The sequence below is a fragment of the Motacilla alba genome, chromosome 3, assembly GCF_015832195.1.
Source record: "Motacilla alba alba isolate MOTALB_02 chromosome 3, Motacilla_alba_V1.0_pri, whole genome shotgun sequence".
Classification (NCBI taxonomy): Eukaryota; Metazoa; Chordata; class Aves; order Passeriformes; family Motacillidae; genus Motacilla; species Motacilla alba.
The window spans coordinates 67,410,421-67,437,488 of record NC_052018.1 but is presented as its reverse complement, the minus strand read 5'-3'; the positions used below and the strand labels follow the sequence as shown (position 1 = coordinate 67,437,488).

The 27,068-nt window shown below is 38.8% G+C and overlaps 1 protein-coding gene across 17 annotated transcripts in view; it reads right to left on the bottom strand.

The window, feature by feature from the left end:
- RGS7 (regulator of G protein signaling 7) overlaps positions 1-27,068 on the bottom strand; it is a 275,736-nt gene that overhangs the window by 233,393 nt on the left and 15,275 nt on the right. For 5 of the 17 annotated variants that reach the window (XM_038133022.1, XM_038133023.1, XM_038133024.1 and 2 more), the window contains exons 1-2: positions 15,151-15,914; positions 13,966-14,077 (exon numbers count right to left, since the gene is read on the bottom strand). The exons of 2 other annotated variants lie outside the window; for them this stretch is intronic. In XM_038133022.1, the coding sequence (XP_037988950.1) occupies positions 13,966-14,043 (78 nt within the window). In that variant the 5' untranslated portion in view covers positions 14,044-14,077; positions 15,151-15,914. Of the gene's footprint in view, positions 1-13,965; positions 14,078-15,150; positions 15,917-27,068 lie in introns of those variants that run through there. 10 more of the 17 variants (XM_038133027.1, XM_038133028.1, XM_038133029.1 and 7 more) reach the window with 7 other exon arrangements.

Sequence of the window (27,068 nt, the reverse complement as noted above, 5' to 3'; positions counted from 1 at the left end):
TGTTGTTAAAGAAATGTAGGGGTCTTTTTACAGAAATCCCCAAAAGTTCAAGCAGCAGATGATAGCAGACATTTTTGCAGGTATTGGTATAGGCTGACACCTGGGCTCCAGGACTAAAAATACAAATCATATATTGTCAAATTCCTGGTGAAGAAATGCAGACTTAGTAGCTGGGTAAAACAAAACCTATATAGTAAAACTCAGCTATAAAATAGAACTTGGGAAGCAACAAATAAAGAGCAAGCAATATGATCAAAACAAGAAATACAAGCAGATCCAAGAGCTATGAGGAAGAAATACATCAAACTTATACTGTTTCTATCAGGATGCAGTTCCTTCACCATCCTTCTAGAAGACAACTTGGCATTATTGACCCTAGGGCCCTAGAGAGCCTAACACCAGAGAAAGTAATGGATACTAAATAGCTCATGTTTGAGTTTTAGCTCAAAACTTTTTGAAATCAAGAATAGGATAATTAGGGATAAAGATTTGAGAGTCTGAGTAAAATAAGATAATGGAACAAATAAAAACTGTGATTAGGATGCTAATACTTTAATTAGACTAAGAAATAAATCTAGCCTCTGTATATAAGCTGCATTTTTTTAGTCCATATCAATTGTATGTGGTGTTTAATTTGGTCCCATGCTCAGGGAACATGGTTTAAATTTCAGTGTAATAAAATAATGTAAATTAAGGATTTATTCAATTTCTATACTGAACTAAAGTTGCAAGAACAGATGTCTGATGGCTCATAAAAGTTTTTGTGATTGCAGAAGGAAAATCTTAGCCTCAAACTGTAATTTGTCATGTATGTCTCTTGGACACAGCCAGAAACTGCACTAAACCCCACACAGCATCAGACTCAAAATCATGTGGTGTCTAGGACCATGACCCAACCTCAGTAGCACTAAGCAACATTCTAAAAAACAATTTAAATGGATATTGATTTTATGTTATAAGTTGCCACTTATAATCAAAAAAACCTCACAGCTTCTGAGAGGTAAAGATATTTTTGACAAATACATTGGTTTAGCATCATGGATTTTAGAAGTGACATAGTAAGGTGTTCTTAATGTTATTTTACAAAATTTTATGAAAAGTGAAACAGAAACTGGACACCAATCCAAAGTGAGGAAAATATTTTATGTCATTAGCAAAGCTAATCATTCCAGACACAACTTAGGCAAAAATAGAATACCAGAATACTCATATGGGTACACATGCACACACAGTGAGTTTGGGGAATTGCATCCTGCTGGCAATGGCACAGAAGTCAATAACATCAACCTTTGTGAAAACAAACAAGCAAACAAAACTACACCACCAAAAATCCACAAACCAACCACAACTGCCAAGCAAAAGAAACAAACAAGCCACTTGATTTGCAGATATAATCATGTTTCATGGGAATACTGTGTATGAAGCTGCATAGGTTCATTCAAATCATCACTATCCACATTAGACTCACTCTTTCCCTATGAATGTAAATTGAAAGCCTGCTTCAGTATCATGGATGTTAGGATATACTGCTGAAAGATACAATTAAAGTATCAGTTACAAAAATTAAGCCTTGGGGTAAATGGAGCGTGGATTAGTGTTCCTTGAGTCACTCACCATGACACCTATTCAGTGTTCTGACTACCTTTAAATTCCTAAAAAGCAAAATCTCACAAACATGGCTCCACACATGAGTTACTGATATCCTCTAGGTTTTTAGCAGCATGAAAAAAAAAAACCCAAAAAAAAACCCAAAAAAAACACCACAACAAACAAAAAACCCCAACACCCGTATGCTTGACTTCCATAGAAACACAAGCGCTTGAACACAGCACTTAGAGGCATTAGAGAGTGAGATTAGGATGCAGTGGTTATAAAGCATAAAATGCCATTCTGTCAATAAAGGTCAGCACTTCCATCATTCTTGCTTCTTTCAGCACATGAGTTTCCCCTAGACAATTTACAGGAAATGGAAGGGAAAATAACCAAATCATTGGAAAATTTGTTAAATATGCCATCTGGTCTTCACAGATGGGCCTGTACTGTAGGTCATGTACATCTCCTTTCCTCTGTCATCACTTACTGAAGAATTAGAAGTAGGTAAAGGAACAGAAGCAATGACTCTAGAAAGTATATTATCAGCACACCATGTGGAGATCTAGCCACTGTGTCTCCACTTACACTCCACTGGGAGACAAAGTTTTCCAGGCTGATGAAACCTAACTCAAAAGGGAAACTCACTTGACCAAAGCCAAAGCTTGGATCTGTAATTAATCACAGTGATATTGTGAAAAACAACTGGAAAAAGGTGTGTCAGAAAAATAAGGAAATAATGGTTATTGCAAAACTGGCATCACTATACTATACAATGTTCAAAACCACAATCTTATCATCAGTATGCTTTCATAATCCACCTAAATTATCTCCAAATTGAAAATGGGAAAGAGAGGCAGAAAATAACCAGCATTTCTTCAAACATGGCAGAAGAACAATTATTCATTCCATGTTTCCACTACCCAATTTTTGAACTAACTCCTTGCTCTTAAGCAAACAGCATTCTGGTAGCATTACAAGAATTCTGCAGCCTTGAGGAGTTTACGGTTTTTAAAGCACTGCACAAATCAAGATTTTCTGTTGTTCCAATCCACCTTTCTAGAGAAGTGGAAAGGGGTCATTTACTTTTAAGATAAATGCTGTTTCACATATTATTTAAAATAATATCCACATTTTCCTTATCTGCATCCAGAGTTAAGCACAAAGTGCCTATGTGTCTTTCTGCACACTTGAAATGGAGTGGTTTATCCAAAACCACTCAGCAGCACAACCCAGAGAACTTCTCACACTTTCAGTCTCCTCCTGCATGATCACTTTCAGCCCTAGAGGAACACAATCAGCTGAGATCTGACATTAGGACAGTGATGTAACAGAACAGAACACAAATCATCCTAGCCTTGGCAGGGAGTATGGCTACTGCTGAATTCTAGTATAACACACTCTCTGCCACCGTTTTGCCACTGTATTCTAATGCAGATTATGTCCTCAAGACTCCATCCATTTCCAGGAAAAAGGTGCTATGCTGGCTACTGACTATTATGTCCTTTATTCTCACTTGTCAGATATCACTCCTGCATTAGTAGTCCATGTTACGATTGATATATCAACTGTAAGAACTTATTTAGCCTGGAGAAGAACCAAGTCATTCAAAAGTCACCAATAAATTTATTTTCTTTGAAGGGAAAATGCAAACCATTATTTTTTAATGTTTTAATGTTTCATCTAATTCATTGTAGAAAACAAGAAAAGCTGGATTTTACACCTCTAGTACACCACCAGCAGAGCCCCTGTGTGTAACTTCTGTAGTAGCACTTCACCAAGAGAGAAAGCTTCTGGTACTACAGGAATTAGCCTTAATAACTTTAGCAAGAACAGCAGTTACTCTGCACTTAGTGCCACATAAATAAGGCAAAATTCCATTTCTACAAGGTAAATAGGAAAGGACCTAGCATAAAAAAAAAAAAAAGGAAAAAAAAAAAAAGAGGCACCTTTACCCTTAACTGCATCTACTACAGGTTTGAGACATTCAAAACTCTAAGTGGCTAATACATAGGCACAGAAACAGTCATCTTGTAAATACTAATCAAGATAGCTTGGAAAAAGGACAAAAATAGGACAAAAATATATCAATGCAGCCCACCATATAGATATAACTTAAACTGATGCTAATATATTCATATCAGCCACGGCCTATTGAACTAAAATCCATCTACCATGTCTATATGGATTATATACAAAGGTTAAAAAGGTGGGATATGGGAGAAAAGTGAGAACATACAGAAACATATCTCTTCTTGCTAAGACCTGTCAAGATAAAAAATAAAGTCACTGATATATGGACCAAATCATGGGAATGATTTGTAACAAATTTTAATTCTATTTTGGTGATCCTCAAATACTGTTTAGAAGGTGATACAAAGACCATTCCATACATTGAGGGAAAAAATGAAAATTACCTAGTCCTAGCCTTTCCTGACTGGTCTCCCCAACTCACTTCAGCACCTCTTATTTTATATTTAGATTGAAAATCTTATGCACAAAAATGATCCTTTGAGTTTGCCAACAGAATGCTAAGCCCAGCAGCCTCCTGTGTGTAACATGAGTGCAGACAACCAACAGCAGTGTTCAGACTGACTGACAAACACATGCTGACAGTGGAGACTTCCCACCCTGGAAACTGCAGAACAAGGATCAATGAATTAAAACCACTGTCAAAAGACTTGATCAACAATTTGATTGGGGCAGTGGCTCCAAGATCAACATCTAGCATGGAAGACCTCTCTATGAGACCAGCATTCAGTTTCCTCATGAGAAACCCTCTCAGCATCCCTGGGGGATGTGTGTTCCCTACCCAGGAGGAAGAGCACCACCTAGTGAAGCTCCAGCACCGTTTCTTGAAGCACCAGCAGAATTCTGGCAGTCCTGGTCATCCCTGATTGTCTCGCCATGTTCACCAGCCAGAGCAATTGGTGGTGTAACTCGCATGAATACAGTGTATTGCAAGTGACAGAATGATGCAATTTTTAAATTTTTGTCTCCATGCCTCACACTCAGCATTCTGTCCTTGACTGTAATACTGTCCTTTAATACTGACAAAAGAGACCAAGAATAAACCCCATCCAATGATCTATTGAAATAAATTATTTTACAGAACACAAAGGTAGAATTCCTGTTTGAAGGGGAAGGAAGACGTATAAATCTTCAATACATTTAAATTAAATTTATATACATATTATATAAAGATGGCAAGTGAAGGCCCTGAGCTTTGCCCTGCACAACAGCATGTCTTGTTTTCTGTAATTTATAGTGGAGAGTTCCTAAACTTTGGAATATGGAATTAGAAATTATTATCAAGTCCAGTATCTTGGAACCAAAGTTAGCCCTCAATTTCTGGAGCAAAACAAACGTAAAGCAAAAGAATCCCAGAGACAAGCGCTGGCTATGGCTTGCGTCACCAGCTGTGCACCACAGTGTCTGTTGAAAGGCTGATGGCATGACAGAAACATCACAGATAAATTCAAATACAGCTACATAAATAGAATATTTCCACAGGGTTTTCTTCTGAATGTACCTCAAAACAAGATACAAACACTACCTCAATACTTATTGTATTGAGGACAGCGTGTTCAGGACAGCGTGTTCAGTAAACTGCTGAACATGGACGTTGACATCCAAAAAAATGTTATGGAAGTGGAATTGATGGTAAAGAGAAAGCAAGATCAGAACTATTTTTTCCATTCCAAACAAACTTAAGTGCTTCAGGGCACAACTGTCTCTAGAGCAACACATTGCTTAAACTCTAAAAAAGATTTCCCTATAGCAGAGGTACTCTTCTTGCAGTACAGATTTTTAAAAAATGAGCACAGATAAAACACTGCATCAGCTATTCATCTTTTAATCAAGCCAAAGGTGTTTCTTCTCACTTTTGGAAACCAAACCAATGCATTAACTTTAATGGGCATTAGTATGGCTGCTGTACTGTGATGGTCACTGATATGCCCTCCAGTTCACAGGAGCCAAAATCTAAATATTTCAGGCAGGTGGCGTGATGACTCCACAAAGTCACAGATGTGATTTATGAAAGGACACTAAAAACCTTTAGCTCCTAGTGACTTGAATGAGAATTTTTGTTGCTTAGTAACTCTTAAAGAAACTGAGACATTTCAAAACTAGTAATGCTGTGAGCAGCCGTACAGAACGCTTGTTTATAGCATTCTGGTTGTCTAAAACTGCATACCTGTAACTGCAGCACTTCACCACCTAATGTAGTACTTAGATGAACTTAAGATACTATGCACAGAGCAAACAGATCTTTACAGAATTTCACTAAGACTTGTTTAATTATACCACACACCACCTATTTTGCACAGCTAAAACAAACCACTCTATACATACAGAAACTTTAGTATAGCCCTATACAATAGCATCCATACATTAAGTTTTACATTTGCTCCTAAGAAGCCATCCTTCTTCACAATTTTTAACTTATTCCTGCAGCACTAAATATGCTAAATATCAGGGGGTTTGCAGTACAGCCACAAAATGTTCTGTATTTTCTCCTTCATACAGCCAGAAGTATACAACATAAAGAGAATTCTTACTGTAAAATACATGACTAAAGTTTTTTGTAATTTTGAGGGTTATTATTAAGCTTTGTCATTCTTCTTTTTGATATTGATTCTACATCAAATGCAATTGTATGTCTCCTGCTGATATCAAGAGATGCCATGAATCTACATCTGAGGGCAGAATCTAGCTCACAGAAGATTAATACTTCTTGCCGTTTCTAGTTCAGAGAAGTGTAGGTGTTAAGAAGCACTAATATGTCTTTCAAAAAGCATTCAGTAAACTGCTTATTCATCCTGATACAAAAGGAAATCAGAAAAACTGTAGTTTTCCATCAGAATTAAGGGTGCTTTTAAACAGCTAATTGAAATGTTTCAGTGCAATTCATTTTCATAACGTGGAAGACAATGTACAATAGTGTTACGACACATACATGAGACATTGTAAAAAAACTATTATATATTTAAATAAAAATACTATACATTTTAAATATAACCCTTTGGTCATCTCTATTCAAAAATGAATCAATAATCAATAGGTCTTAGGGCAGCAGGACTCTGCATGGCTGGGAGGATATGCATATACACACTGTACATTCACATTATACAACTATCTTCATCATCAAGAATAAGTGGAAGAGAAACAAAAATTCCTTTGATGTTACAGGGAGCAGTTTTCACTTTCAGCTAGATAATCCTTGTACATCCAAACTGCATTGTGAAGAGATCCTCTGTGTTTGCTACCTCTTTCTCTGTGGCATCTCCCTAGAACTTCACACTCCATTAGCCAACAGCATTCAGCACAGGTCAGAGAAAGAAAGCAAACACACAACTCCAGCAGAAGTGACACAGAAGAGCTAAAACAGCTTCAAAATTCCCATTTTATTGAGTTTCAGTAAAAACAGTACATAAATGCCAGGAGAATGATCATTTCACTGCAATGGATAAATTTCCATCCAGATGGTTCTGGGTGCTTATTTGGCTCTTGATTGAGGTTTTTCAGATTCAAACCAGCACATGTTTGATATGAATACTACACGATAAATTCTTAGAGCCTTCCCCAAAAGGATTTCTTGTTTGAATGACACCATGGATCTAACAGACTCCAGCTTCATTTAACAGCTATAGAGATGTTCTCAATTGAGTAAAAATAGTAAAACTATAAAAATCTTGAAAAATAGGCCTCTTCATTGGAAAAATATGGATAAAATATACATTACAATGTCATCTTTCTAGTTTCTAATAATCACCAATAAACTTTTAGCCAGAAGTATATTTGACGGCATAACAGTAAGAAGGCAATAGCAGTAAGAGAAAGCAAGACTGATGTCACTGGCTTTGTGATGCCCTGACCACCTTCACAGACAAGGCAGTTTCTCTGAAACTAAGCCCATAAAACTGTCTTCTCAAAGACACGCTGAACATTACAAACTGAGAAAGATCCACAGCAGCATCAGAAAAAGGAAGCTTTCAAACACAGATAAAAACACACACAAGCACAAGACAGTTCTGCTCCAATGTCCTCCATGGCTTCCTAGCCAGCCTCATTCCCACTGTATCTATTCCAGTTACTCTTATAACCAACACATATTTTAAAAACTAGTTCAACCTTTTTTATCTTCAGCTTGTAGTTGTTGGTGGTGGCACTCTCTCACCAAAAATCAAAATTCTCAGCTGATCCCTTCACCATGGGAAAGTGCTTGTGTACTTTTTCTTCAATGCATCATCATCTCAAAGTTTCAGCTGAAGACGTTTCTCTGAAGTGGTCCATCTCTACTAGCACTGAGCCTACCCTCAAAGTTTTATTCCCTTATGCATTTTAGTAAGGTTCATATTAACACTATTGAAATTCAAACTTTTCTTGCCCTACTACTGCAATGTGTTTCAATAAAAAGGAAAAAAACACAAACAAACAAAAAAAACCACCCACAAAAACAGATGTGGGGAAAAAAAGCAGGAATAATGTATTTTGCAGTTTTAGCTCTATGCTCCCTCCCTTGTAGAAAATAGTTTGCTCCTTTTTTTACCAAATATAAAAGGATTTTTACCTTTTACTCTGCTCTGGCATTGCATCTCAGTTTACCCATCTGCAACACAGATTCTATGTATCTCTTTCACAAAAGCTTTGTTTTTTAGAGTCATAGTTGAAAACCAGCTATTGTTCACACTCTATATTACTGCATACCTGCACTGCTTACCCTTCCACGGCCCTGTCAGAAAAGTTTTAAAGCAGTAACGTATTTTTAAAAGTTGTATGTACATCGAAGTATTTCATTGTATTTTCCAGTGTAGTTTGTATCAGCTTTGGTGGGGATCTGTCAAATATTATGATATGATAGAGATTACTATAAAATTCCTGTAGTCCACAAAGAGTGTTTTAAGCCTGAACTGAAAGAAAACAAAACTCCAAAACAAACACTTTCTGTCTCGATATTGCACGTCACTCTCAATAGCATCATTGTTTCCATAGCTACAAATGTAGACTGCTTCAAAGGAAAGAAGCAGAGAAACTGAAAATGACAATGCACAATCAAAACAGGCACATACATTTTTCAGACAGCACATGTGGGATGGAGAAAGGAATTAACATGGTGGCACAGAATGCTGTGGGGTTTTTGCATTTGACAGTAATGCCAGTGATGTGAGCACATCAAGCTCAGAACAGTAAGCAGCAGTAAACCTCTCACTGCAGTATCACTTGACGTATTTCTACACCTAGTGGAAGGAAGAGGAGAACAGAAAGGATGGAAAATACCAGCAGGAATCACCAAAACAGGGCAAGTGCCCCTCTCATCGATCTAGCCACCTGCAGACTCAGACGCATTTTTTTTAATCGAGTTTCCTTGGGATTTTCAGTAACTTTATGCAGTTGTGAAGGCAATCAAATCCTTTATACTGCTTTTATCACAAATGATGACAAAATTTAGATACATGCTACACCTAGCACTAACTATAACCATTCCAGGAGAGGAAACAGCCAAGTGAATCTGCTCAGAGGATAGATACAAAACATGAGGGTGAGAGCATACAGGAAAACAAAAGGCACTCCACAGCATGTAGCAAGTATTCTGTGCATCTCTATTAAGTTCCTGCTCCTGAAATTTCCCTGTGCAAAAGCTTACTTCACTATCAACCAGCTATTCCAGGACTACAACTTCCTCATAATTTATTGGATAGGAACGTAAATTCTTTTCTTCCTACAGCAGGAATTCTCAAGGTTCACAAATGTAGACCCTTCCCCATCAATTCTATGATGATAAGTGTTGGAATAACACCAAGACCATCACAACCAGACTCACACCAGTACCACTCTTCTTCTCAGAAGACAAAACAGCATAATCTAGAGGTATATTGTAATTTAATATTTAAAAAAAAAATGGTAAACAAACTAGGAAAAACCACACACACAAAAAAAAACCCCACACAATTTATCTCTAGTGCCTTAGAGCACCATGACTTTTCCAAAGTAGTAACAAACAAGGTGCCTTCATAGAATGTCATGGCATATTCAGAAACATGTAGTACCAGAGTGATTCTTCCCTTCTAAAAGTGAGTGACAGCACTCAGAAAAATCCACCTTAGTCCCACAGGCTCTAAGGAACACAGTTATCCATGATGTCATTTCCTTCCAACAATCTTTTTAGGGATCAGTTAATAAAGGCCACATGAGAACACAGTACTATCGGCAGTCTACACTGGAAGTCATCTCTGGTGGAAGCAGAGATGGAGAATGGCTATTAAAAGACGGGTGTCACTGTTTCCTCAGATGTTGTCCCTCCAGCTACTGCTCATTTGCACCAACATTGGAAAGTATCATGCTTTGGAGGCGTGGTTTCTGTGGAGAATATCAGACCATGATGAACTAAGGAGTTTGAGATTACAAAGTCAGCCCTTGTTACACATGAGTACTGACATATATGACCTTCCACCACTGTCACAGAAACAGAACAAACACCTCATTATCTTTATTAGATTATAAAAGCCCCACTGTCAGTGATTTTAATCAGACTTGGCAAAAGCTTTTTTAATACTTGGGGCAGTGAGGAAGGTAGAGAGCCAAAATCTCAGTGACAAGATTACCTTTCAAACAAGGATAATCTTATTGCTACAAAATAAAGCTATCAGCTCTCAAATGAAATTAGTTTAGGCAACAATACAATAACCATTAAAATTGCAAATCACGACTCCTAATAGTTGCAGCATATGTTTGACTGAAAAAATAAGCAAAGCACAGACCAGAAAGATAAAGAAAGGTTTAGCAAGACCAGCAGTAGGTCTAAAACAGAAGTTCCTAACAGGAAATCCTCATTATTTTAATTGTATGCAGAGATTTAAAACTATTAAAAAAAAAAAAAAAGGCTGGTCAGGCTCTGAAACTTAGAAAAACTTCACAGTATGGGCCTTCTAGTACACTACTACATCTCAAGTTTCTTCTCTAAGACCTAGTTTGCAGCAGCAAGCAAGTTAGTGTTGCCAAAATATGAGATTTCTGCATGAGCAATTTGTGATGTTTAAAACACTATGGATTTCAGTCTCTTATCTGTTTGAATCGCTGACTAGAATGGACTCTGTCAGAGAAGAAATGAAAGGAGGGGTTTTACATTTTTAATATTTGCCTCAGGGTACCAGCAGAAAAATTCAGGACTTTTTCTAAGGTATGTCAGTGCCAATGATTTATCACATGTCATTACTTTATAATTAGGCTGATAGACAAAAAGAATAATGCAGCTGACATTCTATTAAAATATAAATAATTCTCCAAGGCATAAAAACACTGACACGAGCATCTTAAAAGGCAGAGTAAAAATTATATAGGGAACTATTTATGTGTGTTGCTGTCTTTTCCAGATTCAAATAAATTATTCTTAGTTATGTGTGTATTGAATATTGAATTCTCTTATGCTGATTTTTTAAAATTCTTTTTTGAAAGAAAAATGTAATGAAACCATTGTTCAACTAGGAATAAAAGCTACTATGAGAATAAGATTCTATATTACTTGAGATACACTCTATTACTTGAGATTACAACTTGATTATCAATTATTCAATTTTTCAAATCAGCAACTAATCAAAAAACAAATGCATTTAAAAAAATAGAAAACCAGCCTTTTTTGTCAAGAGTTTGAAACAATCAAGCCTTAAAAACCAAATTTGAAAACACTAGGACTTCATTCTGTATAAATTTTTTTATAAAACGCTTCTGACAGAATCAGGATTTAGGGAACACAGGGCTATAACTCCATGTAGTTCAGAACATATTTAGTTCTTATTGTGTCTGGAAGTTAGACAGACTGGAAAAATTACCAGATTACAAAATTGTGTTTTATAGCCAAAATAACAGCCTTCACAGCACAGCCAAATTTTAACTTTCCATTAACGTAAGAGATATCCCATCTACTCTTTGCCAGTACAGATATCACAAAATGTGTGCTCTTCCATCTGTTGATGTATAAACTCCTGGAAGAAAGCATTTCCACCTCTGTGCATTTCAGCAACATTATCCAAAATATAAGACTTCAAATTCAGTTTGGACTGAACCCAGCCAGTAGCATGTTTATATTTTTTTTCTAAAAACTGTTAATACATTTCCAGTTGGCCAAAAAAGAGAGTCCTTCACAAAGCTGCGAGATCTAGTTCTTGGTTCATACAGTGCTTTCATTCCCAACACAATGACAGACAGAGAGATAAGTGTTGTGTTTTCAAATGTATTACAAGAAATCCTGTGATTTAGTTGTTCCTATTAAAGAATTATACTCAGAGATGATACACTCTAAAATGACATGATTTCCACTTAACTATCCTCCTTTTATATTCCAGACCCAAAATTTAGAACATGTTTGCTTACACCAATATCCTATTTCAAGAAAAGGCAGACGACTTCTTGAAAAGCTATTATTTTGTTGCCTGTTTCTTGAGTACAGCCAAAGTAAGGGTTACTTAGTTTTCTCGCTGTACTCTAACACAGTGTGCATAATCTGAAATTATCTTTAATTCACCATGCTACAAAAATAAGTAGGCAAAAAAAAAAAACAAAACAACAACAAATAGGGCAGGCAATGCTGTAGAAGGTCAGTATTTTTCAAAGTTTAATACTCAGAGCACAACTTGTGCTCTTAGTGATTTAGTGACAACAAGGGAAGGACCACTGCTGCACTGAAGGACACAAATTCGTATCATCCCTTTACAGATGTATTGCAGAGAACAAAAGAGGTGTTTGACGTCTTGATTTGCTGAGCATACACCTGAGGTGGTGCATCCTACTCCCACTCCTCATTTTCAAATCTCCTGTGCATCACCAGGACTCTCATCACTTGCCTCAGCTTTTCCATTCAATCTGGATGCTGCTCAGAGGTGAAGCTGCCCGGAGGCCATGAAAAATTTTGGCATGAAGTCATACTAAACACAATATCAAATTCTCACAAATTTTACCACAAATTTTACCAAACTCACCAAAGGAAGAGAAAAACAGTTTCTCTGTGTTGTCCCTCTGTGTCCTAAATAAGCTGAGGAAAGAACTTTCTGTCAGCATTGAAGTAAATGGCAAATGTGGAAAGGTTCTGTTTAGAAAGATCAAAAACCTATAATGAACAATATAAGATCTGGTATATAGCTTTTCATAGGTACAGCAGATTTTCATGTGTGCAATTGCCTTTTGAAACACACCTGTGGTGTTATGGCAAGGTAATCCTGCATTTTTGTAGATGTGCATTTGTAGAAGGATAACCACAGTTAAGTTCATAAGTTCATTCACCTATGTAAAAAGGAACCTAATTTCACAAAAAAAAACCAGATACAACAAACTAAGTGAAATCAGCAACCTATCTGAAAACATGAAGAGAAAAAAGCATGCATCAGACTTCAATTTGAGACTATTTTTAATTTCTGGGAAAAGAACACTTACCACAGTTACTGTTTATACTTCAGTTCACCTCAAAGACTAAACTGATTATATATCAGATGTTTTCTATTACAGCTAACTTGTAAGGGGAAAAGTCAATGCCACTAACAAAGCAAAGTATTGATTTTTTTTTCCACCTGGTAAAAAACAACCACAAACAAGTTAAGAAGCACTGTGTTCTAAGAATAAACAAGCAGTTGTATAATTACTTATTTCAATTTGCAACAGCAAAATTATTTTTTGTCCATTATTATTGGAATTTATGTTGTTAATCTTTTTTCTTACATGCAATCAAAGCTTTTTTTAAAAAAAAAATGTGTAATGCAAAATCTCCAAGCTATTACTCTCACTTAAATTAAAGCATAATCACTAAATAAGCCTCACTAGTAGAGTTCAATACTTGGAAATCTAGTGTATTGATGTTGTAAGAATAACTACACTAGAAGCCTTCCCAGAGAAAAATTCTAAAGTGTATGGTTTTGGGGGGGTTTTGACTTGTGGCAATCACAGATAAGTGAGATTTTTAATCAGTTTTTCCCCTCATATGAAATAATTTAATGTTTCTGACTTCCCTGCACAAGACAGAAATACTGTATTATACAGTTGATATTTAGCCCTAATACATATGAAATCATTTTACTAATAAACTTTAAAAGTGAACACTTGACTTCAAAACATGGTCCAGTCTCTGACACATCCCCACCATCACATACCATATGTATCAATGCAGAAAGTGACTGAAATACATCAAGTATCTCAAATTGAAAAGCAGCTGCTTCTGAACAAGATGCAAAGCTGAGTGTGCAGATTTTACCATTTCAAACCATTCAACAGATACAGTCATTTCTCTATTCAAGAAATTAGAGAGATACAAAAATAATGGCTTCACTTGTTAGGCAAAAAAGTCCAGGACTTTACCTTCCTCAGCTTCTGAAAAATACAAAGGCTTACCTTTCTGTACACCAGCATGTTTGGGGATTCATCAGCCACCCCATTGCTGCTTTGCCCATAATTATTTCCTTGTGCCATGTCCCACAAATTTGATCCGCTTTTGGATGCTGCACTGTAAAAGGTAAAAGTGGTTTCAATAGGGCATTGCCTCAGGTCTCCTTGCTTCCCTGATGATTAATGGACCTGACTTTCTACCAACATGTTACCAAAATCAGTGTACGCTCTCAATCCAACAGATATATACACGGGAGCAAAGCTGCTAATTCGCCATTTACTGTCATTACTCTCTTTTGCCGGTAAATTATGGATGTAACGTGTTGATCTAATTTAAACGTTAATGAATTGTCACTGGGAACAGCTCCCTGACACACCGCTAGCCACCACATCACACAGGCTCCTCCTCTCTAGGCGCTTCTTCCTCCCCTGCGCGGGGCTCGCCAAGGGACTCTGCACCTTCCAGGCCAGTTTTGGGAGGACTGACTCGGCCCGTGACGTGTATTCAGCGGTGTCCTCCGCTCGCAGCTCGGCTCGTAGCAACTTTCAAAACATTCAAACGCAGGTGAAAGCAAACCAGACGCTTTGAACCTCCCTGTAATTCACCGGCTCATCTGTGCTCGTACATACGCCGGGGCAGGGGAGCAGGTGACGAGGGGAAATGAAGAAACAAGCCAGAACACTGTTCCGGTTGCTTTCACCTACTTTCGTCGCACTTTACCGCCAAACACCGGCTCCCTGCCAGCCCCGTCTCCTCCCCCCCCCTCCCCCGGGTCACACGGGAGCTGCACTAAGCAAGAGCTCGGATCATGCCGTAGCTCCGGCTTTGCACGCAGGTGTAAGAATGTGCTCCATCTACAGACCACACCGGCGAATGCGGAGAGACCGGAGAGCCGCCGAGCCCTACTCCAAGCACCAACCTCCCGAGCCCTCCCCGGCCCCCCAGACCCTTCGCGTTGGGCTTGGCTGCCCCCCGTCCGCCCGCCGGCCCGCGGGGGGTGCGCGGCTCCGGGCGGCCAAAGGCCGGGCGGACGGGCTCCCCCGCGGGCAGCCCGGCGCGGAGCCCGCAGCTCCAGCACCGCGGACAGCGGCGGCGCCGCCCGGGGGGCCCGGCGGGAGCGGAGCCTCCGCTCCGCCGCGGGAGGCGCGGGGCGGGGGCGCGGAGGGGCGCGGAGCCGCCCGCTCGGTTACCTCCTGGGCCAAGGTCACTGCGCGCCGGCCGCGGCTCCTCGCCTGCTCCTGCTGCTCCTGGCGCGCCCCGCGCGGTGGGTGTCAGCCGGCAGCGGGCGGAGGGACGCGGCGATCGCTCATCACACACACGCACACACACGCACTGCGGGCGGAGGCGCTGCCGCCGCTGCCGCCGCCGAGGCTGCGGCTCTCTCGTGCTCTGCCGGAGCGGCGGCAGCTCAGCTCCCTCCCCGCAATGGAGCGGCCGTCACGTGGGGGACGGGCACGTCAAAGGTGCTGCCGCTGCCGCCGCTCCGCCACACAGCAGCAGCCTTCCTCCTCCTCCTCCTCCTTCCTTCTCCTCCTCTTCCTTGGTGCTCTAGGCTCCCTCACCGAAAACCGCGGCCAAGAAACTGCAGCTGCCAGCAGATCTGGCAGCAGCCCGTGTAAATGAGATTAGGCATCACTGGTGGGCTGGGCAGGAACAGAATGTGGGCTAATGGGATAGGGAAGGAAAAGGGGAGTTGTTCGGGAAACTGTGTCGCCTCCTTCATATTTCTTTACCGACAGCAATGGGGTATCTGCCTCTTCCTCAGTCTTATGCTGGACACCTCATGTATATTTTTCAGTGAAAACTAAGGAGAGCCTGTGCTCTGTCGGCACTGCAGACTTTCCCGAGCAGTGGAACAGAGAGAGCAGAGTGTGAACCTGTTTCAGGCAGATAGGAAGAAACCCTGAGGACACCTCAAGACACCCTCGGGACTGTTTTGCCATGACCTAGGCAACTGCCTAATTTGTGAAGGCCTCGCATTGGCTGTGATAAAAGAGAAAGATCAGGAATCTCAGTCTTACTTCCCCATCACATGCAGACAAGAATACTTTTGTAATACCACTTTTGCAAGGGGGTTGAAATGCCCAGAACTCGACATCCACAAGAACACAAGGTACTTAAGTGGTTACACTTTGGTATGTTTCGATTTAAAAGTGTCTTCTCTGGAAACAGTACCTCTTATTACAAGACCGATCTTGCAAAAGAATCCTCGACTGTGCACTGCACCTTGTGGAGTGTGTGCTGGTAAATCATGCAATTCAAGCAGAGGTTTCCATGCATACTGGGTCACTTTCACCCTTACTCATTCTGCCTTTCTCACATCTCAGAGAGCCTCAAACTAACACTATCCTGCAAGAAGTTTGTTATTATCATCTACTGCAACTACTTTTAACTACTCTTCCAAACTTCGCAGACGCCTTGAGATACTTTAACAGAGGCTGTGGCAAATTAGCTCACACAATGATAGGGAGTCACATTGGCAACAACAAAATGAAGGGAAAAGGACAGAACCCATCTGGACTTTTTGGAGAGCTGAGGAAAGGAAAACGTAAGTTTGATGATGATTCTAGAGTGAACACCAGAATAAAGAAATATGATCTCCATTACAAATAGGAGCGTTTTTCAGAGACAGAAGTTGTAAAAGGTGAAATGACTCAATAAGAACCATCAACTATGTTCAGTGAGATACACTGGCTGCAAGGAAAAGGAGCTCTGTAGCAGACAGACATTGTGTGTCTCAACTTCAACAGAGAAGAATAATTTATCATGTCACAAGGAAAAGGAAATGTGAAAACAAATGGTGTTAGAAAAGAGAGAATTCTGGAGTTTTGAGGTAGAAGAGAACAAGGGAAGGAATTCAACAGCACAAGCATAAATTGAAGAAGTATCAATGCTGAAAGTAGTTGGCAGAGGAATTTATTAAACCAAAGATTAAACAGAGAACTAAGACCTGTTTCCCACTAAAATTCACTTCACACACAATAGCATCTCAGTGAGGCTAATAAAGTAAGGATCAAAATATTACTCTTCCAACAGATTCTCTGATTCAGCTCGTTCACTGTTGAGAAATGGGAACCAGCAATAAAGATCTCAGTCTATTTTCACACAGACATCCCAGACAAGCAGCACTGCAGTGTTCAGAGCTCAGCAATTTGACTTTGTAAGTCTGACAGGTGCACTAGAAGACAAGGAAAATGCCTCCCAAGATCTGCTAAGAACACAAGTGACGGCCTTGTGGTTCTATGGCATCAAAATAAACTCAAAATCCTATTCATCAGACTGGTGTTTAAATTTCTTTTTCAGAGTAGAAATGGGAGCTGAACAAAATATAGTTCAAATATAATTTTACCCTTAAAGAGGGATAGGAGGAAAATCTTTAAAAATATTGATAAGACACATATTCTTTTCCACTTGCTCTGCCAGGCACTAAACATAGTAATTGTGTTAAAGAGCAAAAAAATCAAACATTAGCAAGTTTCCAATGAGATCAAATATTTGTTTTCTTACCCTGCCTCATTTTGTTGTTAATGTAAGGGACAAAAAAAACCCACATAAAATGAAAGCATTTTGTACTACAATTCTTGGACTACCTACATGAAGTTACTCAAAAGCTGACTTCAAACTACCTACTTTCTATAAGGTATGCTGCAAATAGATTTTGGTAGCAGTGATGCATCTTTGGAAAGCTCCCCAACAAAGCTGACTAATCTAGGCAGCAACATTTTCCAAGCTTTTATTCTCTGAGAATGTCCTTAAAACTAAGGGGGGAAGCATACCCAACTGAGTTAGATTTGGGCTATGCTACCTCCAGTTTTGCCTTCGCTTTTACTTTCTTTTAACCATTCTGATTATTTCCCTAGAAAAGTAAAATACAAGATCCTATACCAATACGCAAAGTTTATTTATTTTCTTTGAACTGCATAAATGCAGTTCTAAATCAGAGCAATTACTTGAGGCCATGGAAGTTAATAGGTACTTCTCCAGTAACATCAAAAGGAACTGTATTCCATAGTTTTTAATCTTGTCCTCAGAGCCAGAGGAATACCTTACACATCAGTCATGTATCTCTCAACTACAGACCTGCTACACTGAAGCATAACAAAATTTTTTCCAGCATGTCCACTGTCTAAATGAAGTAGAACTCTAAACCCTAATGGGGTTAAACAGAAGACCAGAAACTACCCAACAGCATTTGCTTTTTGGCATAACTTTGTGGTGAAAGAGACCCTGGGCTGGACTACTTTCATAATACAAGCAGAAAGAAAATAATTTATTTTTAAAATATGTAACTGGATAGTCTCATTCTACTGTACTTGTGTGTGTTTTTTCAATAGCCTATAAAAAGCTTTAATTCATAAATTACTTACACATCTTTCCCATGCTGAAAGTCATCACTTACTTCATATACAACCAGCATTAGCCTCCCCAGAAAGCACGGTCTGCGAGAAGAGGAAAGGCCTTTTCAAAATGCAAGGTAAAACTACTCATTAATAAAACAAAGATTATGGGGAAAGGCTGCCAAGGGGCAGCTTTATCTAACAAGGCAATAAACTACACATGATTGAGCAAGGTGGTGACTACATTTTCTGTGTTTAGCTTTCACTGTCAGTACAACTCAAGTATTCCAGTAACATCACATGCACCTGGCATTTTTTCAGTAAAAATACTATGTCAGGATGTGTGCAACGATCTATCTGGATATGATCAGAAATTTTGCTGTCTGTCCTGCTGGCCAATGCTGTAGCATTATGTCAGTATGCCCCCTATATCCATCAATTCATCTTGTCTTATGCCTAGATTAAATGTTCCTTGGAGTAACGACATGCTGTGCAAGCTCTTAGCACAGCATGATCCTGTTCTCTGACCAAGTTTTTAAAGCTTTAGAGCATTATGAACAACAACATTAATTTACTGAAATAATGTAAACATGCCAACTGAACTCCAAACACTGGCATGAGTTAATACCGTGCTACCTTAAAGTATAAGAACCAGATTCTTTTCACTAGCTAGTTAAGCACACAGAAAACCTGCCTGCTTTAATAGAACATGTATTTGTGACCTACCAATCCACAAGTGTTTCACTGCCAGGCTCTGAGCAGGTACCTAGTGATACCCGGCCCAGCCTTTGGCCTTTTTGATGAGATCTGAACACCTGCTCCTTCAGGAGTGAATTGCAATCAATCTGTTTAATGTAGGTCTTCAAATGTCATCGCAATGATTACAGGTCACAGTATATATTTTCTAGAACTGAACCCAGGACTGACTTAGAAACTTCATCACTTTCTTCATTTTTGTACACTCTAGGAATTTGTTTGCCACCTACCCTACAACCCTATTAAAATGTAATTAACTTTGTTAATTTATGATGCTGACAATCAAAGCTATTGGTGTTGTGTAAGTTAGGGAAGGAGTTAAAAAACAACAAAAAGATATTTTTAGAATATAAAATAAGGAGGTAACTAAAAAGAAATCTGGATTTAACAAAAAGAATTCTGATCTGATAGGAACAAAAGTCGTGGACAGACATAATTTTACAGGAATGCAAAATTATTTGAAATAAGGAAAGCCCATATTTCCATAATCTTTTTTAGGTGATTGATAGATAGATAGACAGATAGATAGACAGACAGATGGATAGACAGACACCCCCACAGAGAATACAGCACAATTTGCATATATTTGAAACCTTAATGCACCAAATTATATCCCTTACTGTTATTGTAACAGAAAGTCCACACCTACATTGAATTTTCTATCAATACTTGTATCAAGTGGCTCACCAAAGCTATCCAGGGAAAGTCAACAGCTTCTCCCGACAAAGCAGAACAACCTCAAGCAGTTCCACGGCAGCGCTGACAATTTATCCAGCTGTAAGTTCACCCAGAAGAGGGCAGGCTTTCTCAGACAAAGAGAGAGAGGCTACGATAGCTGGCTGACACACTACTAGGATTTTTTCCCCTCCTAAAAGAGTTACCACAACTGGCTGTACACCATCATTTCATCAAAAAGTGAGAGTGGTTACAGAAATGAAACATCAGACCTCAACAACATCCTTTAAAACTTCCTGGAAGACCTGTGGTTAATAAGCCCTGATCTTACAATAAGTTACAAGCTGGAGAAATCAATCAAGCACAGAGGGATAGAACAAATTTGTGAGGAAGAAAAAAAAAAAAACCAAAAAGATGGAGGTTTCAGTCAAATTTGGATCTCATCACACTAACAGCCTTAATTCAAGCCCAGCTCTGAATCCAGGTCTCCTAACATCCAAAATAGCTCTTGGGGATGTTTTCCATTTTGTGTCAAAAAATTATTATTGGCACAGAACAAAACCTGAGTTCACAAAATGGGATATTTTGCCTCTACTTCAGATAAAATAATTAAAATAAGGGTGTGTTGCTCTCAGCATCTCTTATCACTTGGTATTTACAACACTCTCCCTAGAGGCAAAGAGGAGCAGTTTATAGATTAATATCTGCATCTTCAGATGCCACATACTCCACATAGGAATGTCCCATTACTGAGCAACTTCATACAAAGTAAGGAAAGAAAACACTGTGATTGTGGTTTTGTAAATTTAGCTACAATGCTTTTAGCCCAAGCTATTAGCTTAATTCAATCTGACAGCAGTCTCAGGTTAAAAAAAATTACCCGTAGTATTTTTTGTGACTAAACCAATAAAAAACTCCAAAAAAACCAAGGAACAGGCTCTTCCCCTTCATTCCTCCAGAAAATCTCTCAGGCAGGCCTGATTCATACGACAGCACTTGCTCAGATCAAAACAGAATAAGCCACTTATTAAGGATGAGTTAGGAAGACATTGATTTAGAATCCTTTGGCATGAAAGGACCAGAGAAAGGAGGACACAGGAGCCCTATAAAAGGAGGAAGGAAAGAGTACCATGTGTGAGAATGCCATGGTTACAGACCAGAACGGATTAATTGTCAAAAGACCTCCTAACAGAATTAACAGGAAACACTGAGAACTATCTGGAGGAATAATTTGTGTGGCAAAGAACTGCGCTGATAAATAAGAATAATGCAGCAGAAGAAAGGAGAAAACAAACAAAATCCAGAAACCCTCACACTGGTCACAGTTAGCAGGACATGGTTCTTGCAAGCTGTTGAAATGGTTTTGGGGGAAAATATCTTGAAAGTGTTCAGGAGATGAGGGAGCAACTGAGAAATTTTGAAAAGTAAAAGTTGTCCCTTATTGTATCTGATCTCATCCTCTATACACAGAGAGAGAATTTTTAGAAACTCCTGCAAAATAGGTAAATGCCAAAAAATTGAATAAAAACACAATACTGGCTGACTTCTGCAGGTTTTTGTCAGTTCTAACAGGTGTTTTATCTTACTAAGAAACAATTTTTCTACAACATACTTTTTAGACTGCAAGAAAAGCTTACATGTACCACAAAAATAATAAAAATTGTAGCAGCTATCAAGTCAGGAAATAGCTACAAATGTCAGCAGCACACCATCAAGGTAGCCTGCAAGTATCAAACTTGCCTATGCAAGCTACTACTGGAATTGCCCACTTTGCTCATTCCCTCCAGCAATCAGAGTTGATGTGACTTAATCTCATTAATTCACTGAGCTGAATGCACTGGAGAAAAAGAGAGCTCAGCAGTTTAACCAGCTTCGTTCATCATTTTTCTTTCCTTCCTCCACCTTTCATTTTAAAGCTCCCTCTATCATTCATGAATTTCCTGCCTCATATCCGCAGACAATAGAATAAAACAGCTTTTTTTCCCCCCAAGGTTGCTTTGTTTTTCTAAAGGCTTAAATCAGCCAGAAGCAATTTGCTGATTTTGCATCACAAACCGAACCAATCTACATCCATTTATATCTGAGTACACACAATAAATATAGTCATTCTCACTCAGGAAATGAATGGAGTTTTCATTCTTTTAAACTCTCCATAGCATCTAGGCTGAAAGAATAGCTTTATTTTTTGAATCATATTCTACAGAAACTCAAAGGACTAAAAATTACAAAAAGAAAAGAAGCAGGTGTCTATAATGGCTAAATAGTCCCATTTAACAAAAAATAAAATTAAAAAAAAAAAAAAAAGTAACAGAACCACAAAATAGGGATGTGGGTTTGCTGGGTTTTTTTTCAAACCACAGTATAAACTCAAGTCCTTCCCAGAATGCACTCCTTACCAGAAGATTGTTTTACTTCAGCCAACAAGATTATTAGCAAACATTCAACTTCTATACATTTTGTCCAATATTAAAGGAAACTTCTTTAAATTCCAAAATATAGAGGTATAGATCAAAACAGTTGTCTGAGAAAACAAATTATATTTATTTTTAGAAAAGTGTGAAACCCTTGATTGTATTATCTCAAATCATAACAGGCTATTTGTTTTTGAAAAACAGTATACCTAAACTAGCTATAGATTCCATAGTTCAAAGTGGTCAGTCAGAATAGTTTAGATAGTCAAGAAAAAGCCTGGTTTCATAATACTTGCCTCAGCTTCCAATATTTGAGATTCAGTGAGTAAAAAATGCATCTTTACTAAACTATACTATAATATAATATCAAGCCATTCTGCATGCAAGGAAAAGAAAGCAGCCTTGACTTCATAGCCTGAAATACCCAGGCAGTGAGGAAAAACAAGAAGGAAATTAAAACACCAAGACACGTAGGAAAAGAAATCTTATTTTATGTACTCACTTTCCAAAATGTCTGAATTTTGGTACTGTGCACAATATCACTCTCCAGTCAAAGAACTGCTTAACACAAGGATATAGGCATTTGGCTTTGTCACTAGGTTTTACTTCAAGTACAAGAAGCAGACACTGAAGCCTGATAAGGTATGTGACAGATAAAATGCTTGGCATGAAAGAATTACTTTCTTCCCAATACAGCAATGGTTTAAACTTTATTTTTTGCAGGAGAACGGAGACAGAGAAGAGCAGGACAATAATCTGGCACTAAAGAAAACAGAGCTTTGCTGTGCTAGATTGGGAACTAAAATTTTATGCAAGGCTATCAGGTGTCCAGCATGAGATTTTTACAGTATAAAGGCTTGTCTTGTATGGGAGGAAAGAAAGATATTTAGCCATGGACAGATATTTAGCCTGTGGATAACAGGAGACAGATAGGGGAAAATTAATAAAGAGGTCATAATATTGAAGGCAGGAAGGTAGCATGAATACATCCAGACTGGAAAATGATCCACAGTGGGGAAGGACAGTACTACTTATTTAATAAGGAAGCAGAGTGAAACCAGATTTCACTATCTCAATGACTGTATGCCAAATGAAACTTATGCAGCTTCCAGCGGTAAAGTAAGAGAATGGACTAAGATGAATGAGAGGAAGCAAGGAAGACAATTCAGAGAGCAAGCATTGATCCCACTTTCTCTGCAAATTGGTTAGATTTTCAGGATAAAATTATTGAAATAAAAACTAAAACTTAATCCAAGAATAATGAAAAAAATTGAACATTATAGAAAAGAAGAATGCACTGGCTATTCACCTCAACAAAGAGACTCAGGGAGTCATCGGAAACCAAAATACTTGGAGATTGGACAAAAAAGAAAACAAAGAGCAATACAGGTGCACAGCAGAGAGAGTCTACTGTTACTGGATAAGGACAACCAGTCTTTAAATTTAATTGATAACATCTATTTCATGGCTAAAATAATAAGGGAACAAGATCTGAGCAACTTCCAGATGAGTACAGCATGGCTTTGTATATAGGAATAAATTTAGTTAGTAAGGAACAAAACCGGTTGCAAAATATGAAAAGCTAACTTATTAGTCTAAGCCACAAGGGATTTCAGGGCATTCTCTAAAGGCAGAAAAAGTCACCATAGGGTGGCTAAAAACCTAAGTAAATGGTTTTTATGAACTGAAATTTACAGTCACAAACTCAAAGCACTGTTCATAGCTCTTCCACACTCCCTCTCTTATACAGCATCTTGTCACCTGATAGTACTACAGGATGGCAATGCAAAGGTTCTACCCCATGCATTTGACCTCATGATACTATTTGTTCTGCATTCACCAGTCTGGATACACAGTATTGTAATAGATGTCATTTTATGTCATTATAATGCACTTATGTCTAGCACAAATTCATCACAGACAGTAGTGTCATGTTTGATAGCGGAAGAACAAACAGAAGTGAGATCTGGCTTCAGCTCAGTTCACCCAGACCAAAAGCTCACCAAGCAAAAAGCAGCAATCAAGGTACTTCCTGGTGTACAGCAGACATGCAGGGGGGCCAGTGATTAGGGCCCCAGACTCAGCCACAGCTCTTCCCAGTTGATTTCATGTTTCCTTTCTGAGTGGTTTGGAGATTATTTCTATGGTCATATTAGCATTTCTGTTCTCATCGTCGGGAATATATTTCGTTCTCCTAAAACATCAAAATTTGCAAACACATAAGAGGAAGGACCTTGAAATATGGAACCAACCCTACAATTTAGACTGACAATACCTTGCAAAGCAGCAATCACCTTCCACAATCACTTTCAGAGCAAGCTTCATCAGACATGAAACTCACATCCAGGAAGCAAACAGCAGATATAGAAATGTAAGTACACACGCCAACCTAACCACGTTTTTAGCCAGCTAAATATCATTTTTGTTTAGAGACGCATATTTCACTATACTGTTTCTGATGTTCTAAATATTTTAAGAGTGCTTTGCCAGTCACAACACAGCTATTGATTGTCCTTCCCAGCCTCATCCACAAGGCTAAACACAATATCCCAATAATTTGTATGCAGGCATCTGTGACAATGGAAGGTCAGTATTTGTTAATTAGAGTAGAAAGAGAATAAAGTCATTAACTCAAACAGATGAAGATTAACAGTAATGTGAAAATGTTTCAATTCTAAATATCACCATGTAATAATGGCATCATCACAGGCTACAAGTGCTGCATCCAGTTCCATCCTCTTCACTCTGGCCTCTCTCCATTTCACTACCCAGCATTTGGGCAATGCTACCTGGACAACCTCTCCATGCCAGCAATTCAGAGGGAAATGAACAGGACAGAAGTCACACTTCCTCCTCCTCCTACACAGTGCTGATTCCTGACTCCTGCAGTCTGCAAAAAAGCAAATAACTGCTGCTCTACAGTTAGTAGGGCAGTCTGTGGATGCAGAGAGGAGAGTGCTTTGAGGCAATGACTGCATGTCTAAGCAGCCAAACTTACACTGCAGTGTTCATTCTGGGACAAAAAGTCCTGTAAGAGTAAGTCCTACAGCACCAGAGAAATGGGATGCTTTATTCAGCTTTTGCTACAGACTGTAACAGAGGCATTCCCACCTCACAGGCTCTTCCTTCCTTCTCAAACTACTATTATCCTCCTTCCTAAAAGTGAAAATGCTGTCACAGTTTTTGCTGATGGCAAATATTCATAGTTTCATCCACCAGTACAAGGAGGTGAGGAGTTCTGCTATTTCAACATACTAACTTTTCTACAGTATTCCAAGATCCTTCTTTGCCCAGCTCTCTTGCCAAAAAAGACATCATTATTCTCACAGTGGAAGCCAAGTAGCTCTAAAGCCTGTTTAAAGCAGCCTAGCAGAACTCAGGTCTAGGGAAAAAAAAGCACCATGATTAAGAGGCAAGAAATCAGGTTTGACCATCAAAAGTTGCAATATGTCATTTAAAGGGTGGTATCTCTTCCTTTAAAAATAAATAATCAATTAAACAAATGCAACACTGATGTCTGAGCCAAATAAAGCATCCCTACCAACCAAGAAACCTGTCCAAATGGTAAAGTTCAACTGGCTTCACTGAACACTGACAAAATATTTCTGAAGATTTTCTTGGAACAGTATCTAGAACACTACAATTAAACATGTGAAGCAGCAAAAAAGGGAATGGAAAAGCGAGTTTTCTAGGGCATCAAAAGTGGGACAAAATGTATGATTAATTTTTTCAGATCTTTAACTTTTTAAAAATGTGTTTAATTAAAAGAAACATATTTGCATTACTCATGCAGATTAATGTAGCTCAGGTCACCAATGCTTTGTGATTTGTAATTACTAACAGTTCTAACTGCCTCTGAAAATTTAATTAGAGGGCTTGGAAAAAAAATCGGGAATCTTCACCATTCACTTTGTAAGCAAACATTATTTACTGCACCCACCTCTAGGTACCAATTTACATAGTTCTTACTACGTATAGCAGTGGAATGTAATAAAAAGGTTTGGGTCCAGGGTCTTGTTTGGTTATCTCTTGTTCTAAACAAAGAATTACACTTTCTGCCAATTAAAGGACAAGCATATAAATCATAGAATCTTCCCAACTTTTTTTTCAAAGAGATGGGGAAGAGATTGAAAGTATGATTATCAGAGAAATATCTCCATTACAGACCTTTGGAGGGCTCTAACTCCTAATTATGCTGCTGGCAGCATAGGTCAGTTATGGGTTGCTGAGAAACCACCTTCTTCCTTTCCTGTGTTGTTTCCCTCGTTAAGAACACACTGACTTCACAAAGCAAGTGTAACTGACCTGAAAAACTCATTTCTTGTGTAGAGAACTCAAAGTCCAACTTGCTCACTGGAGCCTGAATTTCACCCTTCAGCTACAGTGTTGAGACTGACTGGTGCAGAGACAGCAACCATCCCCTTTCCTTCATCTGTCCAGTTTTCTTTCTTTTAGTCCTAAACTTTTTGGTTTTTTAATACCTTCTGTATTGGTATACTGACTTTTCAGGCTACCAAGGCAGGCAGGAGCTCAGGAGCACTCAGAGTATCAGCACAGGGCTCCAAGCAAGGCACACCTTCCCAAAGCACAGAAAAATCCAGAAGGGTTTCTCATGAGAGCCACAACTTCCCGATCTGAACAGCAAGACCCCCCTCCAAGGGGAAGACAGGCTTAGTATTTCCACACCTTTCCAAATCCCATTTCATGGCAATTACCTGAGAAATCACAGCTCCCTGAGGTACAGTAAGGAAAGGGGCTTTGGTCTCCAGACCCTGTGGAATCCCACCTGAAAAGACTCCTTTGAAACCTCATTCCAGTGGCATCCTAAGGAGTCAGTGAGCTTGTTTCTGGCACATAACACAACAGGAGATAACTATGGGAGAGAAAAATGCAATTACACCAGGTCACAAATGGGAGCGGGTCATTTAA